General features: G+C 43.6%; 1 protein-coding gene across 3 annotated transcripts in view; it reads left to right on the forward strand.

Annotated features, from left to right (window-relative positions):
• KCNK2 (potassium two pore domain channel subfamily K member 2) overlaps window positions 1–24,515 on the forward strand; it is a 178,632-nt gene that overhangs the window by 26,810 nt on the left and 127,307 nt on the right. Inside the window, exons 1-2 of one of the 3 annotated variants that reach the window (XM_030557540.1) lie at window positions 10,033–10,121; window positions 16,188–16,498. In XM_030557540.1, coding sequence (XP_030413400.1) covers window position 10,121; window positions 16,188–16,498 — 312 coding nt within the window. In that variant the 5' untranslated portion in view covers window positions 10,033–10,120. Of the gene's footprint in view, window positions 1–10,032; window positions 10,122–13,590; window positions 13,929–16,187; window positions 16,499–24,515 lie in introns of those variants that run through there. The other 2 variants (XM_030557539.1, XM_030557538.1) reach the window with 2 other exon arrangements.

Consider the following 24,515-nt stretch of genomic DNA (forward strand, 5'->3'; position numbering starts at 1 on the left):
AAAAGTAACAAAAAGCTAGTTCCGACAATAGGCTAAGCCAGCCTTATACAGTAGTTTAATTAACCTTGCAATTTCTTACCTGCCCATACAATTGAGAGTGAATAATTTTTTTGGAGAAAGTGAATAAAATATATTTAGTCCTTAAAGTTGAGTTACTAAGATGGTAATCACATTAGAAATGGGACAGATTCTTGTGTCTGGGATGGTAAATTTTCATAGCTGTTTCATTACACTGACCTAATCTGCATAAAGGCTATGTCTGTCCTGTGAGCTAGGGGTGTGATTCCTCTATTGGTATGCATGTACTTAGAATCATAGACTTTAGGGTCAGAAGGGACCATTATGATCATCTAGTCTGACCACCTGCACAACGCAAGCCACAGAATCTTACCCACCCACTCCTGTATCAAACCGCTAACCTATGTCTGAGCTATTGAAGTCCTCAAATTGTGGTTTAAAGACTTCAAGGTGCAGCGAATCCTCCAGCAAGTGACCCTTGCCCCACGCTGCAGAGGAAGGCGAAAACCCCCCAGGGCCTCTGACAATCTGCCCTGGAGGAAAATTCCTCCCCAACCCCAAATATGGCGATCAGCTAAACCCTGAGCATGTGGGCAAGACTCACCAGCCAGACACCCAGGAAAGAATTCTCTGTAGTATCTCAGATCCCACCCCATCTAACATCCCATCACAGGCCATTGGGCATATTTACCACTAATAGTCAAAGATCAATTAATTGCTAGCTTGTGCTAGCTCTCATTGAGTGTAGCTGCAGAGAAGAGGTAGTGGTAGGGGAGGCATGGCTCAGCTGTGCCAAGTGCAAACCCACCTGCTTCGCATGGATGAGCCAGGCCTCCACTGCCACTACCACGGCTACGCTGCTGTTTACACTCACACTAGCTTGATGACAGCTAGTGCGAGTATGCGTACATGAGAAAGGGAATCACACTATGAGATCCTAGCTTGTAGTGTAGATGTAGCTTTAGGCTGCAATCCACAAAAGTACTTAGGCACCTCTGTGATCTACAAAACTTCCTCTCAGCTGCCATCACACCCTGTAGACACAAACTCACTTGGCATCTCGTTTTTTTAAGTCAAAGTTCCCTAAGCCCCTGTGTGTCAGCCTCTGAGCATGCCCACTGCAGCCTCTTTCTAGGCACCCAGAAGCCTATTTCCTGCTTAAGTGATTCACAGGCTGGGGAAGATAGGGGTTTGGGTCCCTTAGGCAAGTTCACACAGAAAGGTCAGAGATGGAGGAGAAGGACTTCCCTTATAACCTTTAGCTTAACAGATAGAGTACTCATTCCAGATGTGGGAGATGCCTGGTTCAAGTCCATACTTTGTATGAGGGGCAGAAGGAACCTGAACAGGAATTGGCCACTTTTCAGGTGAGGGCCTTAATCACTGGGCTACGGGATATTCAGATGTGGGGTTCCCTCAATCTCTTCTGTTGGATTTGTTCCACTTTAATTGAATAATTAAATATTAATTGGCCAGAGAAAGAATTGGAATGACTCTCTAGTCTAGTGCAGTGGTGGGCAACCTGCAGCCTGGGGGCTGCAGGTGGCCCAGCAGGGTAATCTGCTGGTGGGCTGCAAGATAGTTTGTTTACATTGACTATCCCTGTGGCTGGTCCACTTCCCACAGCTCCCATTGGCCAGGAACGGCAAACCACAGCCACTGGGAGCTGCGGGCAGCTGTGCCTACAGTCAATGTAAACAAACTGTCTTGCAGCCCACCAGCGGATTACCCTGACAGGTTGCATGCAGCCTGCAGGCCACAGGTTGCCCACCACTGGTCTAATGACTGGAGAGGTGACATATTCCTGTTCATATCCTTTCTCCCCCTAAGGTGAAGGGGGAACTTGAACTGGGGAGTTCCTGCATCCTGGGTGAGTACCCTGTCCACTTGGCTACAGGTTATGAGGGAGGGCCAGCTCCCTGTTGTTTTGTTTTAGGTCCTGTATGTGATTTAGGCAGCCAAACGCCTATCTTCTGGTTCATGGACCACAAGCAGAGATCAGTGCTTCCTTGTAGCCTACACTTGAGTTTCTGTCTCTGTGAGAAGGGTGGGGCTTAGCGTACACCCCTCTACTTGGCATCTCTGATTGGCTAGTTTAGGCAACTTCCATGTATCATGCTGCCTTTGTGAATCCTATTTGAAAGTGCCCCTCTCTCCCATTCGTTGTATAGGGAGACTTTACTCAGGCTTCATGGATCACAGTGTTGTTCCTGTAATTTTCTAGTCACTGCAATGTTCAACATCACAATGCCTAAGTCCCTTTGTGGATCTGGGCCTTAGTTTCTTAAGTATGTTAGGCCTAAATGTTGCTTGACTCTCCTTGCTGGGTGAAATGTGTTCACATCTTCTGTGCAAGGTGTGGCAAATTGCCAGCACTACTATGATGGGTCTCACGCTTTCTCTTCTTGAGGGGGAGGGGAGTTCAGGGTGCCATTTCTTGCCCCTGAACTGGGATATTAACTGCTACACTAGTGTCCTAGAGGAGGGGAGTGGAGAGGGAGGAACCCAGGCCCACCCTCTACTCTGGGTCCTGGCCCTAGGGATAGCAGTAAACCACTTGAACTAGCGGTTCCTTCCCCTGGGCTACTTCCTTGTCCTGCCCTTCAGCTTGTGGGGGCTTCCTGCCCTCCCTCTGCACAAGCCAGGTGTCCCTTTACCTAGGGTCTTGGTCATCTTAGCCCACCACAGCACTTCTGCAAACTTTCCTCTGCTTCCCTCCAAACTGCTCTCTGCTCCAGCACCAATCCACTCTGCTTCAACTCCTCCCCTTGTCTGATTGAAGCAGGCTTTTTTTTATCAGGTGACTGGCTTCAGGTTCTCTAATTGGCTTCAGGTGCTTTAATTAATCTATAGCAAACTTTCTTCCCTCTGCAGGGAATAAGGCTCCCTTCTAACCCTCTCCTGCTGCCCTCTGGCCATGCTGTATCACAAAGGGTAGGAGCATGGGACATGCTTTCCCCCATTGATTCCTGCCATCTGAGTCAATACCTGGATCCTGGGCTGGAGGAGCATTCAGTATTTAGTGTTCCCTGTAACTGGAAGTGAAACATATTATGAATTTGTGCAATACAAAGAACTCATTATTTCTTAACATATGCAACCATAGTTGTATTGCACAGCTGAAAGACCCTATCTGTAGAAGATGTTAAAAGGTATTCAAACAGATTGTAAGGCTGGAAGGAACAATTATGAACATCTAGTTTGACTTTCTGCATAACACAGACCATAGAATTTCATCCAATGATTCCTTCCCAAAGCCCATTATCCTGTGCCCCAAATGCTATGCGCTTCTTTAAAAAACATAGGGGTTCAGTGTCTGAGGATGGCAGCACTGAACAATATTGCTGCTAACCTATTATCTACAAGTGAAATTTACTCCAATATGCAATATCGACGTGGAATACTAAGATAGTACTTGTCAGAGTCCAAGCGCTTTATGACAAGTGGGTCTCATTCACCCAGGTTGTTGCAGGGGTTGTCCCTCCCTGTGCCTGAAAAGGAGTTCACTCCCCAGCGAGGGCAGGGGGTGCTTATCATGAAGCTAATTGGACAAACATGATAGTGAAAATTCTCAGATCTGGATATCTAATGTCAGGCTATTAATGAGAGATGGAGTTACTTAGTGCTTCTAGAAATCACAGGCCACATCTGTTTAGGCACCTAAATATGAATTTGGGAGCTTATTGTTAGGAACCTAGGTTTGCAAACTTATTTAGGCTAAATAATCATTATTTACAACTGCCATATTTTGACCTCACCTTCAGTGCATGGCATGATGATTTAAGAGTTAGGTGCCTGGCATGAGAGTAGGAAAAGACATCCAAAATAACTGGGAGAAGATAAAATAAGAGATGTCCTTTTAGAACAAGCTTTTAATATAATAAAAAAAGACTTCTTCCAAGTGCCTTTTGTTGTAGAAAAAATATACCTTATCATTCCCAGACCGATCTCCATGCAGTAATACACACAGACTACCAGAAATGAGTCTCATACGCACATTTGAAAATACTCCATATACCGGTATATATATCACAAATGCTGTCCTTTATAGCTGCTGCCATCTAGCATGGGTCAGATGCTATTAAAACATAGAAGATACATAATATTCCCCTTTTTATATCTGCTCATCAATTTTCTTTATTTCTGCTAGCGAGTTCTCTGATTTTGCCTGTGTAATACTTTCTTAATAGTGTCTGGACTGCATTTTCTTCTCTTGCATTTGTCTGGACTATTTTGTGTCTTTTAAATTGTATTTGTAGCTTACTATGTAATAAAGACTAATCCTATATTTGGTGATTTCCAGTGTCATATATTAGTGCTGTCAAGCAATTAAAAAAAATTAATCATACTGTTAAACAATAATAGAATACCATTTAAATATTTTGATGTTTTCTACATTTTCAAATATATTGATTTCAGTTACAACACAGAATACAAAGTGTACAGTGCTCACTTCATTTTTTATTACAAATATTTACACTTTAAAAAAACAAAAGAAATAGTATTTTTCAATTCACCTAATACAGGTATTTTAGTGAAATCTCTTTATCATGAAAGTTGAACTTATAAATGTAGAATTACATTAAAAAAAAACCCACCTGTATTCAAAAATAAAACAATGTTAAACTTTAGCACCTACAAGTCCACTCAGTCCTACTTCTTGTTCAGCCAATCGCTCAGACAAACACATATTTTTACATTTTCAGGCAATAATCCTGCCCACTTCTTGTTTACAATGTCAGCTGAAAGTGAGAACAAGTGTTCTCATGGCACTGGTATAGCTGGCATCGTAGGACATTTACGTGCCAGTTGTGCTAAAGATTCATATGTCCCTTCATGCTTCAACCACCATTCCAGAGAACATGCATCCACACCGATGACAGGTTCTGCTCGATAATGATCCAAAGCAGGGCAGACCAACACATGTTCATTTTCATCATCTGAGTCAGATGCCACCAACAGAAGGTTGATTTTTTTTGTTATTTTTGTTGGAGTTTTTTTGGTGGCTTGAGTTCTGTAGTTTCTGTATCAGAATGTTGCTCTTTTAAAGACTTTTGAAAGCATGCTCCACGCCTCGTCCCTCTCAGATTTTGGAAGGCACTTTAGATTCTTAAGCCTTGGGTCGAGTGCTGTAGCTATCTTTAGAAATCTCACATTGAACCTTCTTTGTGTTTTGTCAAATATGCAGTGCAAGTGTTCTTAAATCAAATAACATAGCTGGGTTGTCATCCTAGGCTACCATAACACAAAATATATGGCAGAATTTGGATAAAAGCATGGAGCAGAAGACATACAATTCTCCCCCAAGGGAGTTCAGATACAAATTTAATGAACACCTTTTTTTTTAACAAGCATCATCAGCATGGAAGCAAGTCCTCTGGAATGGTGGTCGAAATAGGAAGTGGCATATGAATGTTTGGCATATCTGGAACATAAATACCTTGCAATGCCAGCTACAACAGTGCCATGCGAATGCCTGTTATTAGTTTCAGGTGACATTGTAAATAAGAAGCTAGCAGCATTATCTCTTGTAAATATAGACAAATTTGTTTCTCTTAGCAATTGACTGAACAAGAAGTAGGACTGAGTTGACTTGTAGGCTCTAAAGATTTACATTATTTTGTTATGGAGTTCAGTTATGTAACAAAAAAATCTACATTTGTAAGTCACACTGTTACAATAAACAGATTGCACTACAGTACTAGTATGAGGGAATTGAAAAATACTATTTCTTTTGTTTGTCATTTTTACAGTGCAAATATTTGTAACAAAAAATAATACAAAGTGAGCATGTACACTTTGTATTCTGTGTTGTAACTGAAATCAATATATTTGAAAATGTAGAAAAACATCAAAAAATATTTAATACATTTTAATTGGTATTCTTTAATAGTGCTATTAAAACTGCGATTAATCACAATTAATTTTTTAAATCATGATTTTTTTTTTGAGTTAATCATGTCTTTGCATGAGTTAACCGCGACAGCCCTTATATATATATTTGTTTACAGATGTTGTAGTAGAGATCACTGGAGCTATTACTAGAGTGCCATAAAATATGTATGTGGTGCTTTACAAATGTAAAAGGGAGATTCTGAGCTCTGCAAGGCAAGGCCTTTACTTCCTTGCTGAAGCCAAACTGCCCTTACAGTCAGTGCAAATGTTACCTAAATAAGATTGTTTTGTCAGGCCTAATGCATGTAATAGCACATGCATGTCTTTTTTTGTATTAGTGTAGTCTATCACTGCCTCTCTGTCTGTATACAAAATAGAAAGATCATGTCTATATATCTAGATCATCAGTATTCCAAGACTGCCATGAAAATCTACCAGGGGAGTTACATGACTTGTATAAATGGGTGATAGAGCCAGTGATAGAACCTAGATCTCCTGCTTGTCAATCTCCTGCTATGAATCTAGACTAATTAGGCAAAAATAAAGAAAAGAAACAAAGTTAATTACAGAAGAACATTGGCAATGAATTTTGGAAGCAGCCCAGAGCACCGCTAGCTTTTCTTCCACAATAAAATATTAATTCAAAATAGTAATCCATTTTTTCCGCGTGCAAGTAATTCATAACATGATGACAGACAGCAATTCACATTTATCTGCTGAAATGTGGCAACAAAGACTTTGTCATAACTACCTCTTCTGAGATTGTCCAAGGATGACAGTTTTGTGAAAGCAAATACTAAAAAAAAAAAAAAAAAAGTTGAGAAATAAATCCTATTAGATCTTATAATATGACATGGGCAGGGAGAGAAACCCACTGGGAGATTAGCAAGCCAGTGAAGAAAAATACAGATTTACAATATTAATTACAACAGCAACTACTTCATTAATTCTAAAATGGCTTCTCACTTACTGCATGTGAATAAGATTTATGAGAGATGGAAAGAATTAGAGCCCAGTTAAGACTGACAACTGTGTTGTATGAAAATAGACGGGTATATACAAACATTTTTCTACAGACTGATGATGTGAGAGAATTGTTTAGCTGCTTTGCAAATAATTTATCACACTGTAAATCAGACACAGAGGTGTAATAATTACTATTATTGAAGTGTTACTTATTGATGTCTATTCTCAACATGTTTTTTCTTCAGTAAAATATTATGATTAAATATAGTCTGATTTCAAACATTGGTTGATGCAATGTTAGTGCGGTAAGTCTTTCATAACATTCATGAGAACTGATGTGCTCATACCTTCAGAGGGATAGTAGTGGTGCATTAGGAGAGACATTATAGGAGATGGGAATGGCTGAGCTCTGTGCAACACCATTTAGCAGCCAGATAGGTTGGGAGTGGTAGGGGCCGCACCCTGGTTCCTAGGAGGCATAACAATTTCCAGATTGTGGATGAAGGCTTAGGACGGCTATGATGGGCATGCCCAATGTGTCCCACTGTACCTTATTTTGGCTACATGTGCATTTGGAAGAAAATCTAGGTACAGTTTGCAGTGCACCAAACTGAGTGCACCCCTACTTGAACTGTACTGTGAGGTTTCTGCCTACACAGCTTCTGAGAACAGCCTATACCCATCCCATCTGCATGTGGGAGGGACAAGCCCTAAGTCATTATTTGTTACTAATGCAGATTTCCATGGAAGGATATGACTAACACTTTAATGGCAGAATATGGCCCCAATGTCCTCATCAGCCCTGCTAAGACCTGGCAGGGAGATTTTAATGTCTCCAAAGAAACTTAGAGACAGACCACTTTAAAAAAGACCGCTGAATGAATAAAATGAGGTTTAAAAATAACTTTGTAAACCAAGTACAGTAGCACTTGCTTATATTGAACTTAGCTATAATGAAACTTCATTTAAGTTTTGCCACTGACATCAAAAGGTTCTAGGGTCTGGCCTTTTCTGAAAGTCTCAAGTTGCTTCTATGCTTTTAAATAAATTTCCACTATGTTTATAGGGCCAGATGGTATACTCTCCCCCCCAACACACAGCCTGAATTCTATATCTAGCACGTAGCCCATGCTCTAAGGCCCTGATCCGTCAAAGCATTTAAGCATATGTGGAGCTCTTAAGTATGTGAATAGTCCCATCAAAGTTCAGGAATTTGTAAGGAAATACATGGCACTTCAAGTTGCAAAAAGGCAAAAAAGCCACTTCACAACCACTACTTCAGCACCAGAGCTGCACTCCCGTTCACTGGCAGGAAGACGGTGCATAAATATGTCTGCAGGTAACAAAACATGCCCAGCTTCTTGCCCTGCCCTGCCCCCCAACCTGACTCTCCTGTGTGGTTAGGTCTGAGATGCCGTGTTTCTGACAGGGGTCCCAAAACTCTGTCTTGCACAGGGAGGGCAGTAGAATTTTCCCCATAATGAAATCCCACTGTGGTAATCCTTTGGGAACAGAGAAATTATCAGTGACCAAATAAATATTAAATACTGAACTGCAAGCCTTTTATCAGGCCAAGCAGAGAAGGAAAGGGAGGAGAAGTTGCCATAAGCGAGCAGTGAGAAGGCTAAGGAAGAGTCACTAACTCCAGACTTAATGCAACTGCTCTTCGTTAAGAGTGAAGGACTCGCCTTTCAGACAGGAAGTGCCCCTGCACTTGAAGGGGAATAAAGGAAGTGCCCCCCAAGAGATGGGGCTATATTGACAGTCAGGCCTTTTCCTGTTACACTGAAACAACTCTGTTGATGGTGATGTATTTTTGTGAAAACCAAATTTCCCCACAGGTATGTTCTTGTAATATCTATATTTAGATTGGCTATAGCTGTTTTTAGTATGAATATGTTGTTTATCATGTAACTTAGACTCCTTCACCTGCACTCTTCCCATCCATCTATCTCTGCTGAACCTACTTTTAGCATATCCCATCTTTTGAGCAGCTTTCAGCAGCCATTGTATGTGATTAATTTTGCCATTCTGCTGGTAATATGTCCCCTCACACTCTCTGTAATTAACATGTAATAGACGTTTTGACATAACTTTCATGTACTGTTTTACTTCCCTGTGTTGAGCACTTTAAAACTTCTGAGTTTGTGCAGATTCTCCTTTTAGAGTCTCCTGTTGTAACCCCTCCTATTATTTAATCCTGTCCATGCTGGGTGGTGGTATGTTTTGTCAGCAATGAGCTGCATGCGAGTATGTTTGTTTAGTAAAGTTCAGAACTGCTATAATCCTGACACTTCAAACTGTTCAAATGTCAGCTTCAGCTCTGAGGGCAAAATGGTCACACACAATATTCAAACAGTGTGCGGTGTAGGTTACAACAAACACATAGGAGGTCATGACTCTAAAGAATAGATGCTGGAGCTCTAGAAGGCCTCAAGAAAATGAGTTGCTCTACACAACAATTTTTGTTGTACCTCACCAATGGAAATGTTGTTCTTTCTGGATTTCAATAAGCCTCATAAAAATGTCACATCTTGTAGCATTAGCGCTGAGTGGAGAGAAAGTGGGTGCCATGGCATAGCTAGACTCCTTTCTGAGAAAGCAATAAACATCAGTCAAGAACGTTACCAGTGATTGCCTCAGGTGGAAAGTGATAGCTAAGGAGTGTTGACAGATTGATATTAATTTCCCAGAGACTGCTTCTCAGGTATCCGATTTGTGGGTACAATACAGTAATTCCTGAAGTGGAGTTTCTTGTGTCTTCAAAATAGGTTCTACCTGTTTCACAGAATATATTGATTTAGGGCCTGATCGAAACCCAATGAAGTCATCAGAAGGTTCCCATTGATTTCAAATTATGAGGAGTGGATCTGGCCCCATTTGAGCACTTTGTAAGAACTCAGGAAAAAGAATCCCTTTCAAAATATTTAGATAACTGAAGAAAGACATGTGGTACTATTTTCCATAGTATTCCTTACTGTCTCAGCGCTGCATGGAAGAAAGTGTTCATGCTCTTTTTCCCATAAGGATTGGAAGGAATCCTGTGAAATGATTATTTTCCACATGAGAAGAACAGAAAGTATTTGTACAGCCTTAGGGGTGGCAACCCTTTCAGGGGACTGGGGAAAAGAGGTGGTGTTTTATGTATGAAATGTTCCAAGCCCTAAAGGAAGAGAGCTGGGTCATGTAAATAAGCAGTGACAGCCCCACCGGCTAACTGGATTCTGCAACTACTTAAACTAGTGAGTAATTTTACTCAGGTGACAAGTCTGAGTAGAATACTTGCATGAATGAAATTACTTACATGTTTTGAATTGTTTCAAGATTGTGCTCTTAAGACGATGAAACGGTGATTTAAGCACAATTTGCAACTGGATTTTTTTAATTTGGCCCAATGTCTCTTATTATTCAACAACTGTTTTGCTAGGCCACAATGGTGATGAATAGTCTGCAAACCTCAGACTGAAACAGCAGATGAGATTTAGAGTTATACTCTGTGTCCTGTAGAGACATGAACGTCCTAGAGAAGACTGGCATGATGGATACTGCTGCAATCAGAGTTCTGGGGAACTCGGTAATGTATCCATTTGTCCAATTGTATCATGTCACTTTAAGAGGGAGAGATGTTAAAATAAGTCAGCTTAGTGATAGTGCTTCTGATTCAAGGAGGATTATAGCCTATAAAATATGGGAGGAATGCCATACTTCAGCAGTTTTAATGATACAGCCTTTGGCTTCAAATGTTTGTGACCCAGACCAATTTATTATTATTGCTTCTTGAATATTTGTATTTGTTCTGACCTTTTTTTGGCCAGGAGAGGAAGAATGGCTGATGGATGGTACTGTAGCTATTTATTGGTGCATATTGGCTATACATTTTACCCTGCAAGGGCATCCACCTATTAACCACTTGTGAAACTGACCCAAGGGTATTGTCACAGCTGACAGATAACCAGGAGACCTCAGATCCATATGTGACAAACATAACAATAATTTCATGCATCTCAAGGACTAAAATCTCAGAGGAAGCAGTCTCTCCTTTACAGTGCCGATTTAAAGGGGAAGCAAGCAGAAGATAGTTCATGGTATGGGAGAGGTACCAAGCGGTGACTCTCTGCTGCCAGGTGATAAACTCCTCCCAGCAAAGAACCGAATCAGGGGTTACAACACAGAGCTGCGGAGGAGGAAGAAATAGAAGGGGTCCCCGGGATGTGGGAGCTCACTACACTCAAACTTTCCTAAGCCTAGCCTGATGGCTCTCTGCTCGCTACAGTGATATTTCGTCACGTTCAAAAGTTCCCTTGGGGAAGCTGTGGGAGGAAGATCCCCGAGGGGCCGTGGCGAAGACCATGAGCAGGTCTTGTGTCTCAGTGCTGGGGGTGGCTGTTGGCTTTTCCTCCACCCCAGTGCGCTCCCCCGGGGGCTTCCAAGTCAGCACCCACCAGTTTGGGATGTATCTCTCCTGCACAGACCTCTTCTCTTAACTGCCTTCTCCCCACTTCATCCCTGCAGCATCTGCCTCAGCCTGGTACTTGTGCTGCCGAGCGAAGGGGACAGGTAGCAGAGCCATAACTAGGTATTTTTGAGCCCGAGGCAAGAATATAAAATTGCGACCTCCCCCAGGGCCAGCTCTTCGGTGGCAATTCAGCAGTGGGTCCCTCAGTCCCTCTTGGAGGGAAGGGCCTGCCGCTGAATTGCCGTCAAAGAACAAATGAAGCGGCGGAGGTAAAGCCTGTGATTTTGGGGGGTCAACTCATGATTTTTGACTGCTTTGGCTGGTAATGTTGCTTCCAAGATGGTCTTTGGTTCCAGTCCAGTTCCAATCCAGAGAGAGACTCACAGGTTAAGAGAGGAGGGAGTTGCTGGATATCAGCAGTGGCCACTAGGGATCAGCATGTGTCCTGAGAATGCTGGGAGTTCAGGTTTGCAGGACAGGATCAGCGATGGCAGGTTTGTAGAAATTTTAGTCATGCCCAGAACCCACCCCCACCCAAACTCTGCCCCCTCACCTGCCCAAGGCTGTGGGAGGGAGTTTGGGTGAGGGAGGAGGTCTGGGGTGCAAGCCATAGGCTGGGGTACAGGATTGAGAGAGAGTTTGGGGATGGGAGGGGGTACAGAGGGAGGGGGTACAGGTTCTGGGAGGGAGTTTGGGGATGGGAGGGGTGCAGAGGGATGGGGTTCAGGGGTAAGGGCTGTGGGTTGTGTCTGCAGATGAGGGGTTTGGAGTGTGAGAGGGGCTCAGGGTGAGAGTAGGAGTGTGGGGGTGAGGGCTCTGTCTGGGGCTGGGAATGGGAGGCGCTCAGGGCTGGGACAGAAGGTCAGGGTGCAGGGAGATGAGGGCTCTGGCTGGAACTGGGGATAAGGTGTTTAGGGTTGAGGGTGCGGTGGGGGAGTGAAAGCTCTGACTGGGGGTGTGGGCTCTGGGGCAGGGCTGGGGATGAGTTTGGGGTGCAAGCAGGCTGCTCTGGGAAGGGGCCAGAGAGGAGGACTCCCCCCAGCCCTTTCCCTGCCGGCAGCAGCAAGCTCTGGGGGAGGAATCCCCCTTTCCTGCCCCCTGCAGCAGTACACTCATCCCCACCACTGTCACTGCAAGGGCTCGTAGGGCCGCTCTCAGGTCCAGGCATCTCCCTCGCTTCCCCTGTGGTCGGTGCCAGGAGGTGCTGTGTGCGTCTCCTCCCCTGCTGTTGCCCCTGACTGTAGCGGGATGGGGCTACCTTCTTGTCCAGCATGGGGCAGGAGCGGTGACTGCAGGCGAAGGGGGGGGCCTGTGCTGCTGGAGGGTCCCACTGGAAAATGAAAGGGTCTGAGGGGGAAGGGCAGGCTCAGAGTCAGAGCAGATGAGGGGGGGCGCTAGGACCCTGCGGCAGCAGTTTCTGCAGGGAGGCAGCATGGAGCTGCTCTGCTCTGGGCTGGGAAGGATGGTGGGAGCGGGAGCAAGTTAGGGCTGGGGGACACTCGGGGAGGCGCGGGGGGAGGCGACAGGTGGGGCTGGGGGCAGATCACCTGGGTTATAAATATCTGGTGACAGCGGCTTTTTTTCCCTCCATCGCTTTCTGTGCCCCTGGGCTTTGTGTGCCTGAGGCAAGTGCCTCACTCCCCTCCCCTTGTTAGGGCTCTGGCCGGTAGAAATGCCGAGCAGCTCACCGAGATGAGGGTGCAGCTGCCCCTGGCGCTGGAGCGGGGTGGAGGGAGGGAGGGGGAGACGCGCCCAGCGGCTGGGATACACCGGGGGAAGCATCCCCCCCCCCGCCCACCACACACACACAGGCGGAAAGCAAGGACACACACACACACACAGCTGCACCTAGAGTCAGGCACCCCACGCCCAGTGCCTGAGACAAAGTGACGGAGCAGGGGGCACAGACACCGCGTGAGAAGCAGGCACCGGGGCTGAGATGCACATGGGAGAAAGACAGAGGGGCCGAGAGGAGACAGGCCCCCGCCCACACTGACCGAAAGAGGGATGCGGATATACACACACACACACACACACAGACCAAAAGACAGAGACACACTGAGATTGTGACAGACACACCTCAGGGACTGGCAGTCACACACCGAAAGAGGCTGATACACACACGGTGCCCGAGCGAGTTACACACACACAGGGTGGTCACACATACAAGGCGATCTCACACAGAGACAGGGTGATCTTACACACACAGCCAGGGCCATCACACACACACACACACACACACACACACACACAGAGTGATCCCACACATAACAATCACACACTCAGTAATCACACACGCACATAGGACAATCACACACAGGGTGATCACACAGAGAGAGAGCGATCTCTCTCATAGGGTGATCTCTTTCTCTCACACACACACACCCACACACACACACCCCTCCAGTGACAGGGAGAACGCCAGGCTCCGCTCCGCGCGGAATCTGAGCGCAGCAGCAGCAAACCTGCCCTGGGTCTGGTCCTTCTCTCTGTGTCTCTTTCTTTTTCCATTTGGTCAAACGGCACCTACCCAAGCCCTGAAAAAATGCCTGCCCATGAAGAAAGGAGAGGGCGCCGGGTCTGTAAATAAGAAGTGAGTACTGGCACAATGGCGTGTGTTTCTAGATCACAGTCTATCTGAATGCTGCATGCTCCCTTGCTTTCCCAGTGCCTCCTCGCAGGAGGGACCCAGGGCTGCTCACTCCCCCTCTTCGCCCCTTTCCTTCCTGCGCCTCCGTCCCGGATTTTGCAGGCTCGGTTAAACACCCGCCTGGCTTTTGTTTCTATCACTTCTCTTTTGTCTAAGGTGGGTGTAGCTCCCCCTGTCCGGGAGGGTCGGGCTGGGCTCCGGGCTCCAACCCGGACCGTTTCTCCAGCCAAACCCCGCTTTGCAAGGATGCCTTTTGCAAGCACTTTAAACCCAGCGCATCTTTGCGAGCTGGCGAGAGGAGCAGAGGAAGGGGGCCAGGGGCCAGCGTTCACGTTTTGCTCCTCTCGGGGGTGTGAAAATGTCCTTGTCGACTGAATTATCCCGTCTCCTGGCAAGGTGGATGGGTGTCAGCAGGGGGCTGGGGAAGTTGATGGGAGGTTTGCGGAGCATCACTGGGTGGATCAGTTTAGGGTTCTTCACAGCCATCCAGTTCTCCTTTGTTAGCTGCATTCAGCGGGCTGCAGGGGGAATGTAGCAGGAGGACTGGGGGCAGGTCTACCCTTCTTCATGGTGCTGGGATGCGTGTGTGTCTGTCTGCAAGTGTCCAAGCCAAGCAGAAAGAGGAGCAGTTTCCTAGTCTACAGCACAAGGCTTGGTGTAGCCTGAGGTGCCCCCAGTTTTGGGTTTGGAGACAGAGGGTCGTGATAATAGGAAAAATTCCGACTGGCAAGGGGAGCTCTGACTGAAAGGAAAATGTGATGGTGCTTCCCTTCCCCTCCCCCATCACAGATCACGTCAATCCGAGGAGAGAGCGCAGCTGGAAGGAGCAGTTATTAAATCAGGTGTCCTTCCCAAACTTAGCCACACACACATCGATTTTTGTCCTGGGGCATATCAATAGCCTCATACGGTGTTCAATGCCCACTACACTCCAAGGGTATTTACATGCTGGTCTGGTGCTCCCGGTTAGTTAGAACCAGATTCTAGCTTTCAGTAACTATATCACAGCTGTGCACCGAGACACAAGCAGAGCTATTTCATTTGGGGACTGCCTTTTCATCCTCTAACCCTCCCCCACCTCCCAAGGTTCAGGTCCACTACATTAATTTCCTAGGTCTGCCTTTATTCTGACCTGTATTGCACGATTATTTTTTAATGTGAGCTCCTCTAATCCTGTAGGTTAACCTCCAGCGAGTACTGGAGATCCTATCCCTGTGGAAAATGACACTCCCTCCCTCCTCTGGGGGCATGCCCAGCTTCCAGACACCTGAGAGAGAGACTTTTGAATCTACATTTAGAAGTAGGCCTTCCCCACAACAGCTGAAAGTGGTGTTGCAGCCATTCAAAATATATTAATAATTTTAAATATTGTATTGTTGATGCAATCTTCCCTCAGGAGACCTTGAAGTGTACTTGGTGTGTATTATTCTTATATAATTACTAGTGCAGTTACTTGTAATCACATGCATTATGGGGCTACTTGATAACACACACAGGTGATCATTACTGCCCCAGTGGGTTTCCTGTAGCAGTAAAAAATCAAATATCCTATAATAAGATGATTGACTTTTCCAATAGGCATGCACATGTGTTCCTGGCATTTCTTAAAAGGGTTTAGCCAACACTTTCAAACTGTTAGGAGTAAGAATGAATCATTTTTATAGTTACCTGTGTGGGGAATTTGGAAGTGAACTGCAAATGTTCTAATGAGTGTCTGAACGCAGAGTTGAGCATATGTAAGTCCTTTTTTCCTGATAGTTTTTTAAGGCTGAACTAAAAATGTAGTCTGAGAAGCATACTAGCAATGCCTAAGATTGTTCAAGATGTGAGGATACTCTACTGAAAAATACCTTTTTATACTGATTCAAAGGAACACACGAAAATAGAGGAAACACTGCATGTTAGAATTACACTTGCAGAGTATTTATAGAGAAGATATATCTATAGTAAACAATGCAAGTGAGTGTATGCATGTGTGTACATATAAATAGCATGTTATTAGGCCTAGCAGTTGATGAAACCAGTCATTCTGTAGTAATATAATATGATGTACAAGTGAAATGCATTTATAACAACACAATTATCTATAAACTCTATGTTGAATTAATAGGATCTCTGTAACCTTCTGGCAAGAAGGGTGTACAGATAAATACACCTCTGTCCAATGCTGTGGATGTTAACATTCTTTTTCTGTTTTATTAGTGGCGGCACCTGACTTGCTGGATCCCAAATCTGCCACTCAGAACTCCAAACCACGGCTATCATTTTCTACAAAACCCACAGTGCTCTCATCACGAGAGGAATGTGATTCGGCTATTAATGTTATGAAATGGAAGACAGTCTCAACGATTTTTCTGGTGGTTGTTGTATATTTAATAATTGGAGCTACTGTCTTCAAAGCCCTGGAACAGCCACATGAAACTTCCCAAAGAGCCACCATTGTGATTCAGAAGCAGACATTTGTATCTGAGCATTCCTGTGTGAATGCATCGGAGCTCGATGAACTAATTCAGGTAATTCATGCAAAAAAGTAACTTGTTCATATGTTTTAGAAGAATGTACTCTTCTATAGTAATGGTTCTGTAATAAATGGGACACCACTGTATCAGCATTTGAGCTGCAAATGTAGCAAGAAGGCTAACTTAAGACAGAAAAGTTGACAATAGCATTTTCAAATGAGGCTTCAGCTGAAAAGTCATTGCTAATTTTTTTATGTTCAGTGTGTATTTTAGACAACTTTTAAATTGAATGCTCCTGTGCCAATTAAATGACTATTCATTAGCAATATGTATAATTTAATAGTTCGCAAAGGAATGGGTGTATTGATTGAGCCTTACTTGCTTTGTCAATATTGGGAAAGCAGAGGATGGCCAAACATTACCTTAAGAAAGTTGAGATTTATCATTACTTTAGCAAACAATTCTCACTTTTAGCTGGACATTTATTTCCACAGTTTTTTGTTTTAAATGCAGCAAAATAATATTAGCTAGCTATTTCCATTATAAATCTTAATATTTTTAATTTTTTTTTCAACAGCGAAAGGCTAAATCCTCAGCTAGTATAAATCAGCGTCACTCTGTTGAAGTCAGCTTATACCACCCGATGATCTGGCTAATCATATTCTCAGGTGTTTCAAATGGCACTGTGAACTCAGGGGTTGTAATTTATGACTGGAGAATTGCAAATTTAATACTTATATTCATAGGCGCCGACTTCCCCCCTTTCCCATGGGTGCTCTGGCTCTTCCCCTGCCCTGCCCCCACTCCACCCCTTCTATGAGGCCCTGCCCCTTCCCACCCCTTCCCCAAAGTCCCCACCCAACTCCACCCCCTCCCTGCCAATATTCCAACTCCTTTCCCAAATCCCCATCCCACTCCTGCCTCCTCCCCTGAGTGTGCCACGTTCCCACTCCTCCCCCTACCCAAGCGTGCTATCACTGCCAAACAGCTGTTTGGAGGTGGCTGGGCAGGAAGCACTGGGAGGTAGGCAGAGGAGTGGGGACGTGGCATGCTTTGCGGGGGGGAAGAGGAGGTGGGGCTGGTGGGAGGGGAGCTTGGCTACTGGTGGGTGCAGAGCACCCACTAATTTTTCCCCATGGGTAGGGGCGGCTCTAGACATTTTGCCTCCCCAAGCATGGCGGCATGCTGCGGGGGGCACTCTGCCAGTCACCGGTCCCACGGCTCTGGTGGACCTCCTGCAGGCGTGCCTGTGGAGAGTCCGCTGGTCCCGCAACTTCGGTGGAGCTGTGGGACCAGCGGACCCTCCGCAGGCACGCCTGTGGGAGGTCCACCAGAGCTGCGGGACCAGCTGGCCCTCAGCAGGCATGCTGCCGAGGGCTGCCTGCCTGCCGCCCTTTCAGCAACCAGCAGAGCGCCTCCCGCAGCATGCCGCCCCAAGCACGTGCTTGGCATGCTGGGGCCTGGAGCCGCCCCTGCCTTTGGGTGCTCCAGCCCTGGAGAACACATGGAGTCAACAACGCCTATGCTTACCTTTAAAAAAGGAAAAAACGTGATCTGGGAAAGTATAGGCCCATTAGTTTGACCTCAGTTGTATGCAAGGTCTTACAACAAATTTTGAAAGTAGTTAAAGACATAGAGGTAAAAAAGGCAATTAGGATAAAAAACAACATGTTTTTACAAAAAGTAGATCACTAAAAAGATAACTGATTTTCTAGACAAAGGAAATGCATTAAATGTAATCTACCTGGATTTCAGTAAGGCATTTGATCCAGTTCCACAGTGGAAATGATTAGTTAAATTGGAGAAGATAGGGATTAATACAAGAATCAAAAGGTGAGTAAGGAACTGGGTAAAAGGGAGACTACAACTGGTCCTACTGAAAGGTGAACTGTCAAGATGAAGGAAGTTACTAGTTGAGTTCCTCAGGAATCATTCTTGAAACCAATCTTATTTAACATTTTCGTTAATGACCTTGGCACAAAAAGTGGGAATGAGCTAGTAAAATTTGTGGACTACACAAAAATGGGATGTATAGCCAATACAGAAAGGACTGGAATGTCATACAAGAAAATGTGGATGACTTTGAAAATTGGAGTAATAGAAATGGGATGAAATGTAATAGTACAAAGTGCAAGTGTTAGGGACTAACAGCTAGAATTTTTGTTATAAGCTGGAGACGTATCAGCTGGAAGCAACAGAAGAGAAAGATGGGGTGACTATGTGCTGTCAATATGATGCAGCTGTAAAAAAGGCTAATGCAATTCTAGGCTGCATCAGGCGAGGTATTTCCAGTAGAGTTAGGGAAGTGTTAGTTCTGTTATACAAGGCACTGATGAGACCATATCTGGAATCCTGTGTGCAATTTTGGTCTCCCATGTTTAAGAAAGATGAAATCAAAGTGGCATAGGTGCAGAGAAGAGTTACTAGGATGACCAGAGGCCTGGAGAAGCTACCTTACAAGAAGAGACTTAAGGAGCTTGGCTTGTGTAACCTAACCAAATGAAGGCTGAAGGGAGAGCCAATTGCTCTCTATAAATAAATTAGAAGGATAAACACGAGGGAGGGAAAGCAAATATTTAAGTTAAGGGCAATATTGGCACAAGAACAAATGAGTATAAACTGGCCATCAATAAGTTTAGGTTTGAAATTACATGAAGGTTTATAACCATCAAAGTAGAGCCCTGCACTGGTACTGGGATCACATAGGGGCCACTGCCATAATAGCGGGAGTGGGTAAAATGATCTATTGTGGGTGGTACTGGATGGGCAAAAAAATCAGACTATGGTATTTTGTGGGAAAACATTAAATCCCTCATCAGTTTGTCATAAATAGAATTTCAGCAGTGTAAAGCAAGTTTTTCTTTTTTATTAAATAAAGGTTTTAATAATTAAATTTAAGCGAGAGATTGAACAAGATTAATGTCTATTATACGAGAAGTTAAAGTGGTTTTTTACATGGTTAAAGCAAGATTTTTTTTATTCTTTTAGTGGTAAAAATTGTGTCTCAATTCCATTTATACATATAACATATTAACCAGTTGTGGTGGGGTTGTTTTTTTGTTTTGTTTGGTAGCACAGCGGAATCTGTCTCTCTTATGGGATTTGCAGAATCTAAGGTTTTCGCGGATGGGAGTGGGATAAATAAAAAAGAAACAATGCAGGAGCAGATGGGAGTGGATATTGCAGGGCAGGATGGGAGCAGGATTAAAAAAATAGTCCCACATAGGGCTTTACATCAGATGAGTGAAGTTTTGGAACATCTTTCCAAGGGGCGTAGTGGGGGACAAAAATCCTAACTTGTTTCAAGACTGAGCTTGCAGAATTCATGGAGGAGATGGTATGATTGAATTGCCTACGATGGTATATGGCCCATCTGCAACTGCTATTAGGAAATGTCTCCAACAGAGACTATGAGTTACTAGAGGGCTATGAGTTACTAGAGAGAATTCTTTCCCAGGTGTCTAGCTGGTAGGTTTTTCCCACATGCTCAGGATCTAACCAGTCACCATATTTGGGCTTGGAAAGGAATTTTCTCCTGTATCAGATTGGCAGAGACCCTCGGGGGGGAGGTTAGGTTTTTTTTGTTTTTTGTTTTTTTGCCTTCTTCTGCAGCATGGGGCCTGGTTCATCTGCTGGTTCGAACTAGAATAAATGGTGCATTCTCTGTAACATGAAGTCTTTAAATCATGATTTAAAGACTTCAGTAACCCAGCCAAAGGTTATGGGTTTATTAGAGGAGCAGGTGAGTGAGATTTTGTGGCCTGTGATGTACTGGAGGTCAGACTAGATGATCATGATGGTTCCTTTTGGCTTTAAAGTCTATGAGACACTTGTTTTACTGCAAATTTTTAAGGTAGAGGTCTGATTTACCAAAGTTGTTTTTAGAGTATGTTATTTTTTTAAGTTAAATTGGTAAAATATGGAAAGTTATTGTAATTTAGGAATTTTATATTTTAGTCAAGTTGGGTTCCAAAAATGGTAACCTTTTAAAGTTATTGAAGCTATTCCTTTCTCCCTGCACCCTACAATACTTTTTTACTTTAGAGCAAGCTCTTGTTGTGAAGTGTCTCTCCTGTTCTTTTTGTGGATACAGACTACACGGCTGCTACTCTGAAACCTGTCTTGGTGCTGAATTGTCACTCATAGCTGGAGATAGTCCTTCCAGAACACAGCTCAGGCATGTTTGGCCTAAAAGTCGCGGAAAGATTCATAGATTTATAGATTCCAGGACTGGAAGGGACCTCGAGAGGTCATTGAGTCCAGTCCCCTGCCCTCATGGCAGGACCAAATACTGTCTAGACAACCCTGATAGACATTTATCTAACTCACTCTTAAATATCTCCAGAGATGGAGATTCCACAACCTCCCTAGGCAATCTATTCCAGTTTTTAACCACCCTGACAGTTAGGAACTTTTTCCTAATAATGCTATGCATCTTGTTAGGGTAAATGGAAGACTTCATACCCCACTGCTGTCAACCTGGCATCTTTGAGCAGATACTAAATTACTAAAGAAAATAACTTGGCTTTTCTGAGTATGTCTGATTCTTAATACAATTTTTATATAGCATTTCTTCAATTCTGATTAGTCTATGTGAATACAAAAATAATGAGTGTGATGAAGAAAAAGTAGTCATATCAGTGTGAATGATACTTTAGAAAGCCTCTAAAGGAATATGTCTGAAAATAATGCACACAAGAGTATTAGGCAGCTGTAATGATTAGTAGTGTGTGAAGAAAATTAAATTACAGAACATACACATTACAATATTCTCTTTAGTCTCACTTTTACTTCAAACTACTATATAGTGAAACACTGTACCCTTTTCATTTTGAATTTAGTGCTCTAGATATTCACTTTGATTTGTCACTAGCCAGAGCTTGGACAGTTTATGATGCAAGGGTCTTCCAATCCAGATCAATTCTGACCCACATAATTTGGTTATTCTTATTCTGGGACAGTCTTGAACATCAGAAGCTTCTAGTTGGGGTCAATCCTACTAAATTGTGAAGTGGTTTGGTGATATGAACATACCAGGAGGACTAGACTGAGAGCACAAATTCAGGACCAAACTTCAAAGAGAAACTGCTGAGCTTTGGTTCAGTTGCAAATTTAATACTATCAGCTCAGGATTGAACAAAGACTGTGAATGGCTTGCCAACTACAAAATGCAGTTTCTCCTCCCTTGGTGTTCACACCTCAACTGCTAGAAGCTGGCCTCATCCTACCTGATTGAACTAACCTCGTTATCTCTAGACTGGTTCTTGCCTGCATATTTATACCTGCCTCTGGAAATTTCCACTACACGCATCTGACGAAGTGGGTATTCACCCACCAATGCTTATGCTCCAATATGTCTGTTAGTCTATAAAGTGCCACAGGACTCTTTGTTGCTTTCTAGCCTATTAGTGTCCATCTAGTTTCCCTTTTCCCTAATAAAAGCTTCTCTTTGCCATTTGACTTCAATATCCAAAATACCCTGCAGCAGTTCTTTTGTGGTAACAAGACGGTATATTAATGTCAGCTGTTTAGCACCCACAATGTTCTTGGCTGGCTTTTAAATTCCTGGAAGACTGTCTTTTTACAGCTTCATGGGAGGGTATGGATCACTCCAGGGTACTGAGTGTGAAATGTATTCCAGTTTTCTATATGCTTTGATATGAAGCACAAAAAAATGGACCGATGTTATGCAGTTTAGAATATATAAAAGGCGAATGAAATGGGACACTCTCACCTTTTTGGTGAAACAGCACTGCCTCAGAATAATGAACTGGCTTTTGCTCACAGATGGTGGGGCTGGGAGGGAGGGTCAGCCCAGTCCAGCGGTATCACTCCTGCTTGAGCAGAGAGATGGACTTAGTGACTTTTTCCATCTCTAACTTCCATGATCCAGTGCTGCAAACCATCTTCAGTGGAAACCATGCTAGTTGTCTGCTCTGTATTCTGTAATATAAATCTGTCTGAGATGACATACAGCAATGTGTGACCCTACATGCTGAATCAAGATGCATAATAATTTTTGAGATATTCCCTAAGTACTGGAGGCATAAAACATGCACAACCATAGGCATAATGGCTCTGTACTCAGTGGGGTCAGGGTTCAAACACTGGATGCCAACTTTCAATGTCATTTTAGGCCAGTCTAATATAAATCAACATTACAGGCAATATCACCTGGTTCACCATATTTTGTGCATGGCAACAATCAAGTTAGCAGTGATGAGATATGTGCCTCTTCGAGGGGAGCATGCCCTTATACTGCTTTTTATCATCCCCATAGAAAGAGGCACAAAAAAAGCCAGGCAGCAGTTCATTTTTTAGATTAAAACCTAGGGTTTCAAAATTTCAGCTGAGAGGGTCTTTAAAAGGGACTCAGCCATTATCAGGAGAGAAAAAGATGGGTTTGCTGAAGTCAGGATGGAGAGCTCTAGAGCTGCAAGATCTGCCTGGCTTATGTTTTGTTCAGTTTTTTTAAATCACGTTTAGAGTTTGCAGACTACTAAATTGCATGAAGGGAATGTGGCCAGAGACTTTGCTGCTGTGTCATTTTTTGGCTGAACAAAAGCTATGTAAATAACCTGAGAGGTGTTTTTGTTGCTGTTGCTCAGTCTGAGCATCTTGTGTTGTATGTCAGGGTCAACATAACAAAGAATTGCCATACAACAGAATAAAAGTGTAGATGTTCTTCAAGGTGTTGTGGGTGTTGCTAAAAGTATATGCCTGTGTGTATACTTATATGGGCCTGATTCTCATTTATACTACGGATCCTTTACACCTTCCTTGGTATGTCTTTTTGCCACCCAGCTCTGCGCTGGCAGAAGTTCGTGTAGACCTGGGAATACTCTGGCAACTGTTATACAAAGAACTACAGGAATCAGAGACAGAAAACATCTCTTTGGTTCTAGTGTGGGATTGTTCCTATAGTATACCTGCTGCTGAAAATCTGAAAATATTTGAGGCAGATTTCAATCTCAGATGCACAGAGTACATAGCAAAGTACCTGGTAGAATCCTCTGCTGTACTTGTACGGACATGCTCAGTAACAGAGTTTTGAAGACATTCGGCAATACACATCTCTAATGATCAGTCTATTTTTGGCCAATCCTCATGTGAAATTATAGTATTGTATATATCAGGACTCGGAGTTCTCACACAGGGGGTCGGAACCCCTCAGGGGGTTGTGAGGTTACTACATGGGAGATCGCGAGCTGTCAGCCCCCAACCCAGACCCTGCTTTCCATCCAGCATTTATAATGGTGTTAAATATATTTAAAAGTGTTTTTAATTTATAAGGCGGGGGGTCATACTCAGTGGCTTGCTATGTGAAAGGGGTCACCAGTACAAAAGTTTGAGAATTGTTGATATATACACACACACACACACACACACACACACTTTTTTTGGTGGCTGTTTTCATTAATATATTGCGTTCTTGCTCTACAAAGACATTTTAGTATACATTGGGTTGGTGACAGTACCCCTACAATAAATGCAAGCACAGAAAGACTGTCTGTGGGGAAAGGTGAGTCAGACTGAACTGTGTATTCAACAACTGTCTAACATTGTCAGTATTCTTATTTTATATCCAATATTCTATACCCTATGGAATATATACCTCACAGAATATAAAAATGAGAATGTTCAGCACACTTGTCTATTGGGGAAAAATGGATTGGCTTCCCAGCCCACAGGTTGCTTCCTTACTCTGGAGTTATTCCTAAGCGAGAATGAAGTCAGCCCTGCAATGTATTCTGGGATGCCTGAATAGAGTGAGAACTTGGCAATAAAAGCCCTACTTTGTCATCTCCTGCCAAAGAGAAAATTGATTAGAGAAATGAGAAGAACTTTTTATACAAATGCTACCCAATTAAGTGCAGCTCAGCTTCTAAGGTAGGCCCTTATAAAATAAAAAACAACAACAAAATCTATTCATATTCAATGGAAAAGTAATTTGACACATAAGCATTAAAATGTTGTCAATAAAAGAATTTTCATCCCTTGGTTAAAATACCTTAGACTGATGTGTCCCAACGAATGGGGTGTGAGCCAAAGTGGATTGCCCAGAGCTGAC

The sequence above is a fragment of the Gopherus evgoodei genome, chromosome 3 (assembly GCF_007399415.2).
Source record: "Gopherus evgoodei ecotype Sinaloan lineage chromosome 3, rGopEvg1_v1.p, whole genome shotgun sequence".
In the NCBI taxonomy this organism is placed as follows: domain Eukaryota; kingdom Metazoa; phylum Chordata; order Testudines; family Testudinidae; genus Gopherus; species Gopherus evgoodei.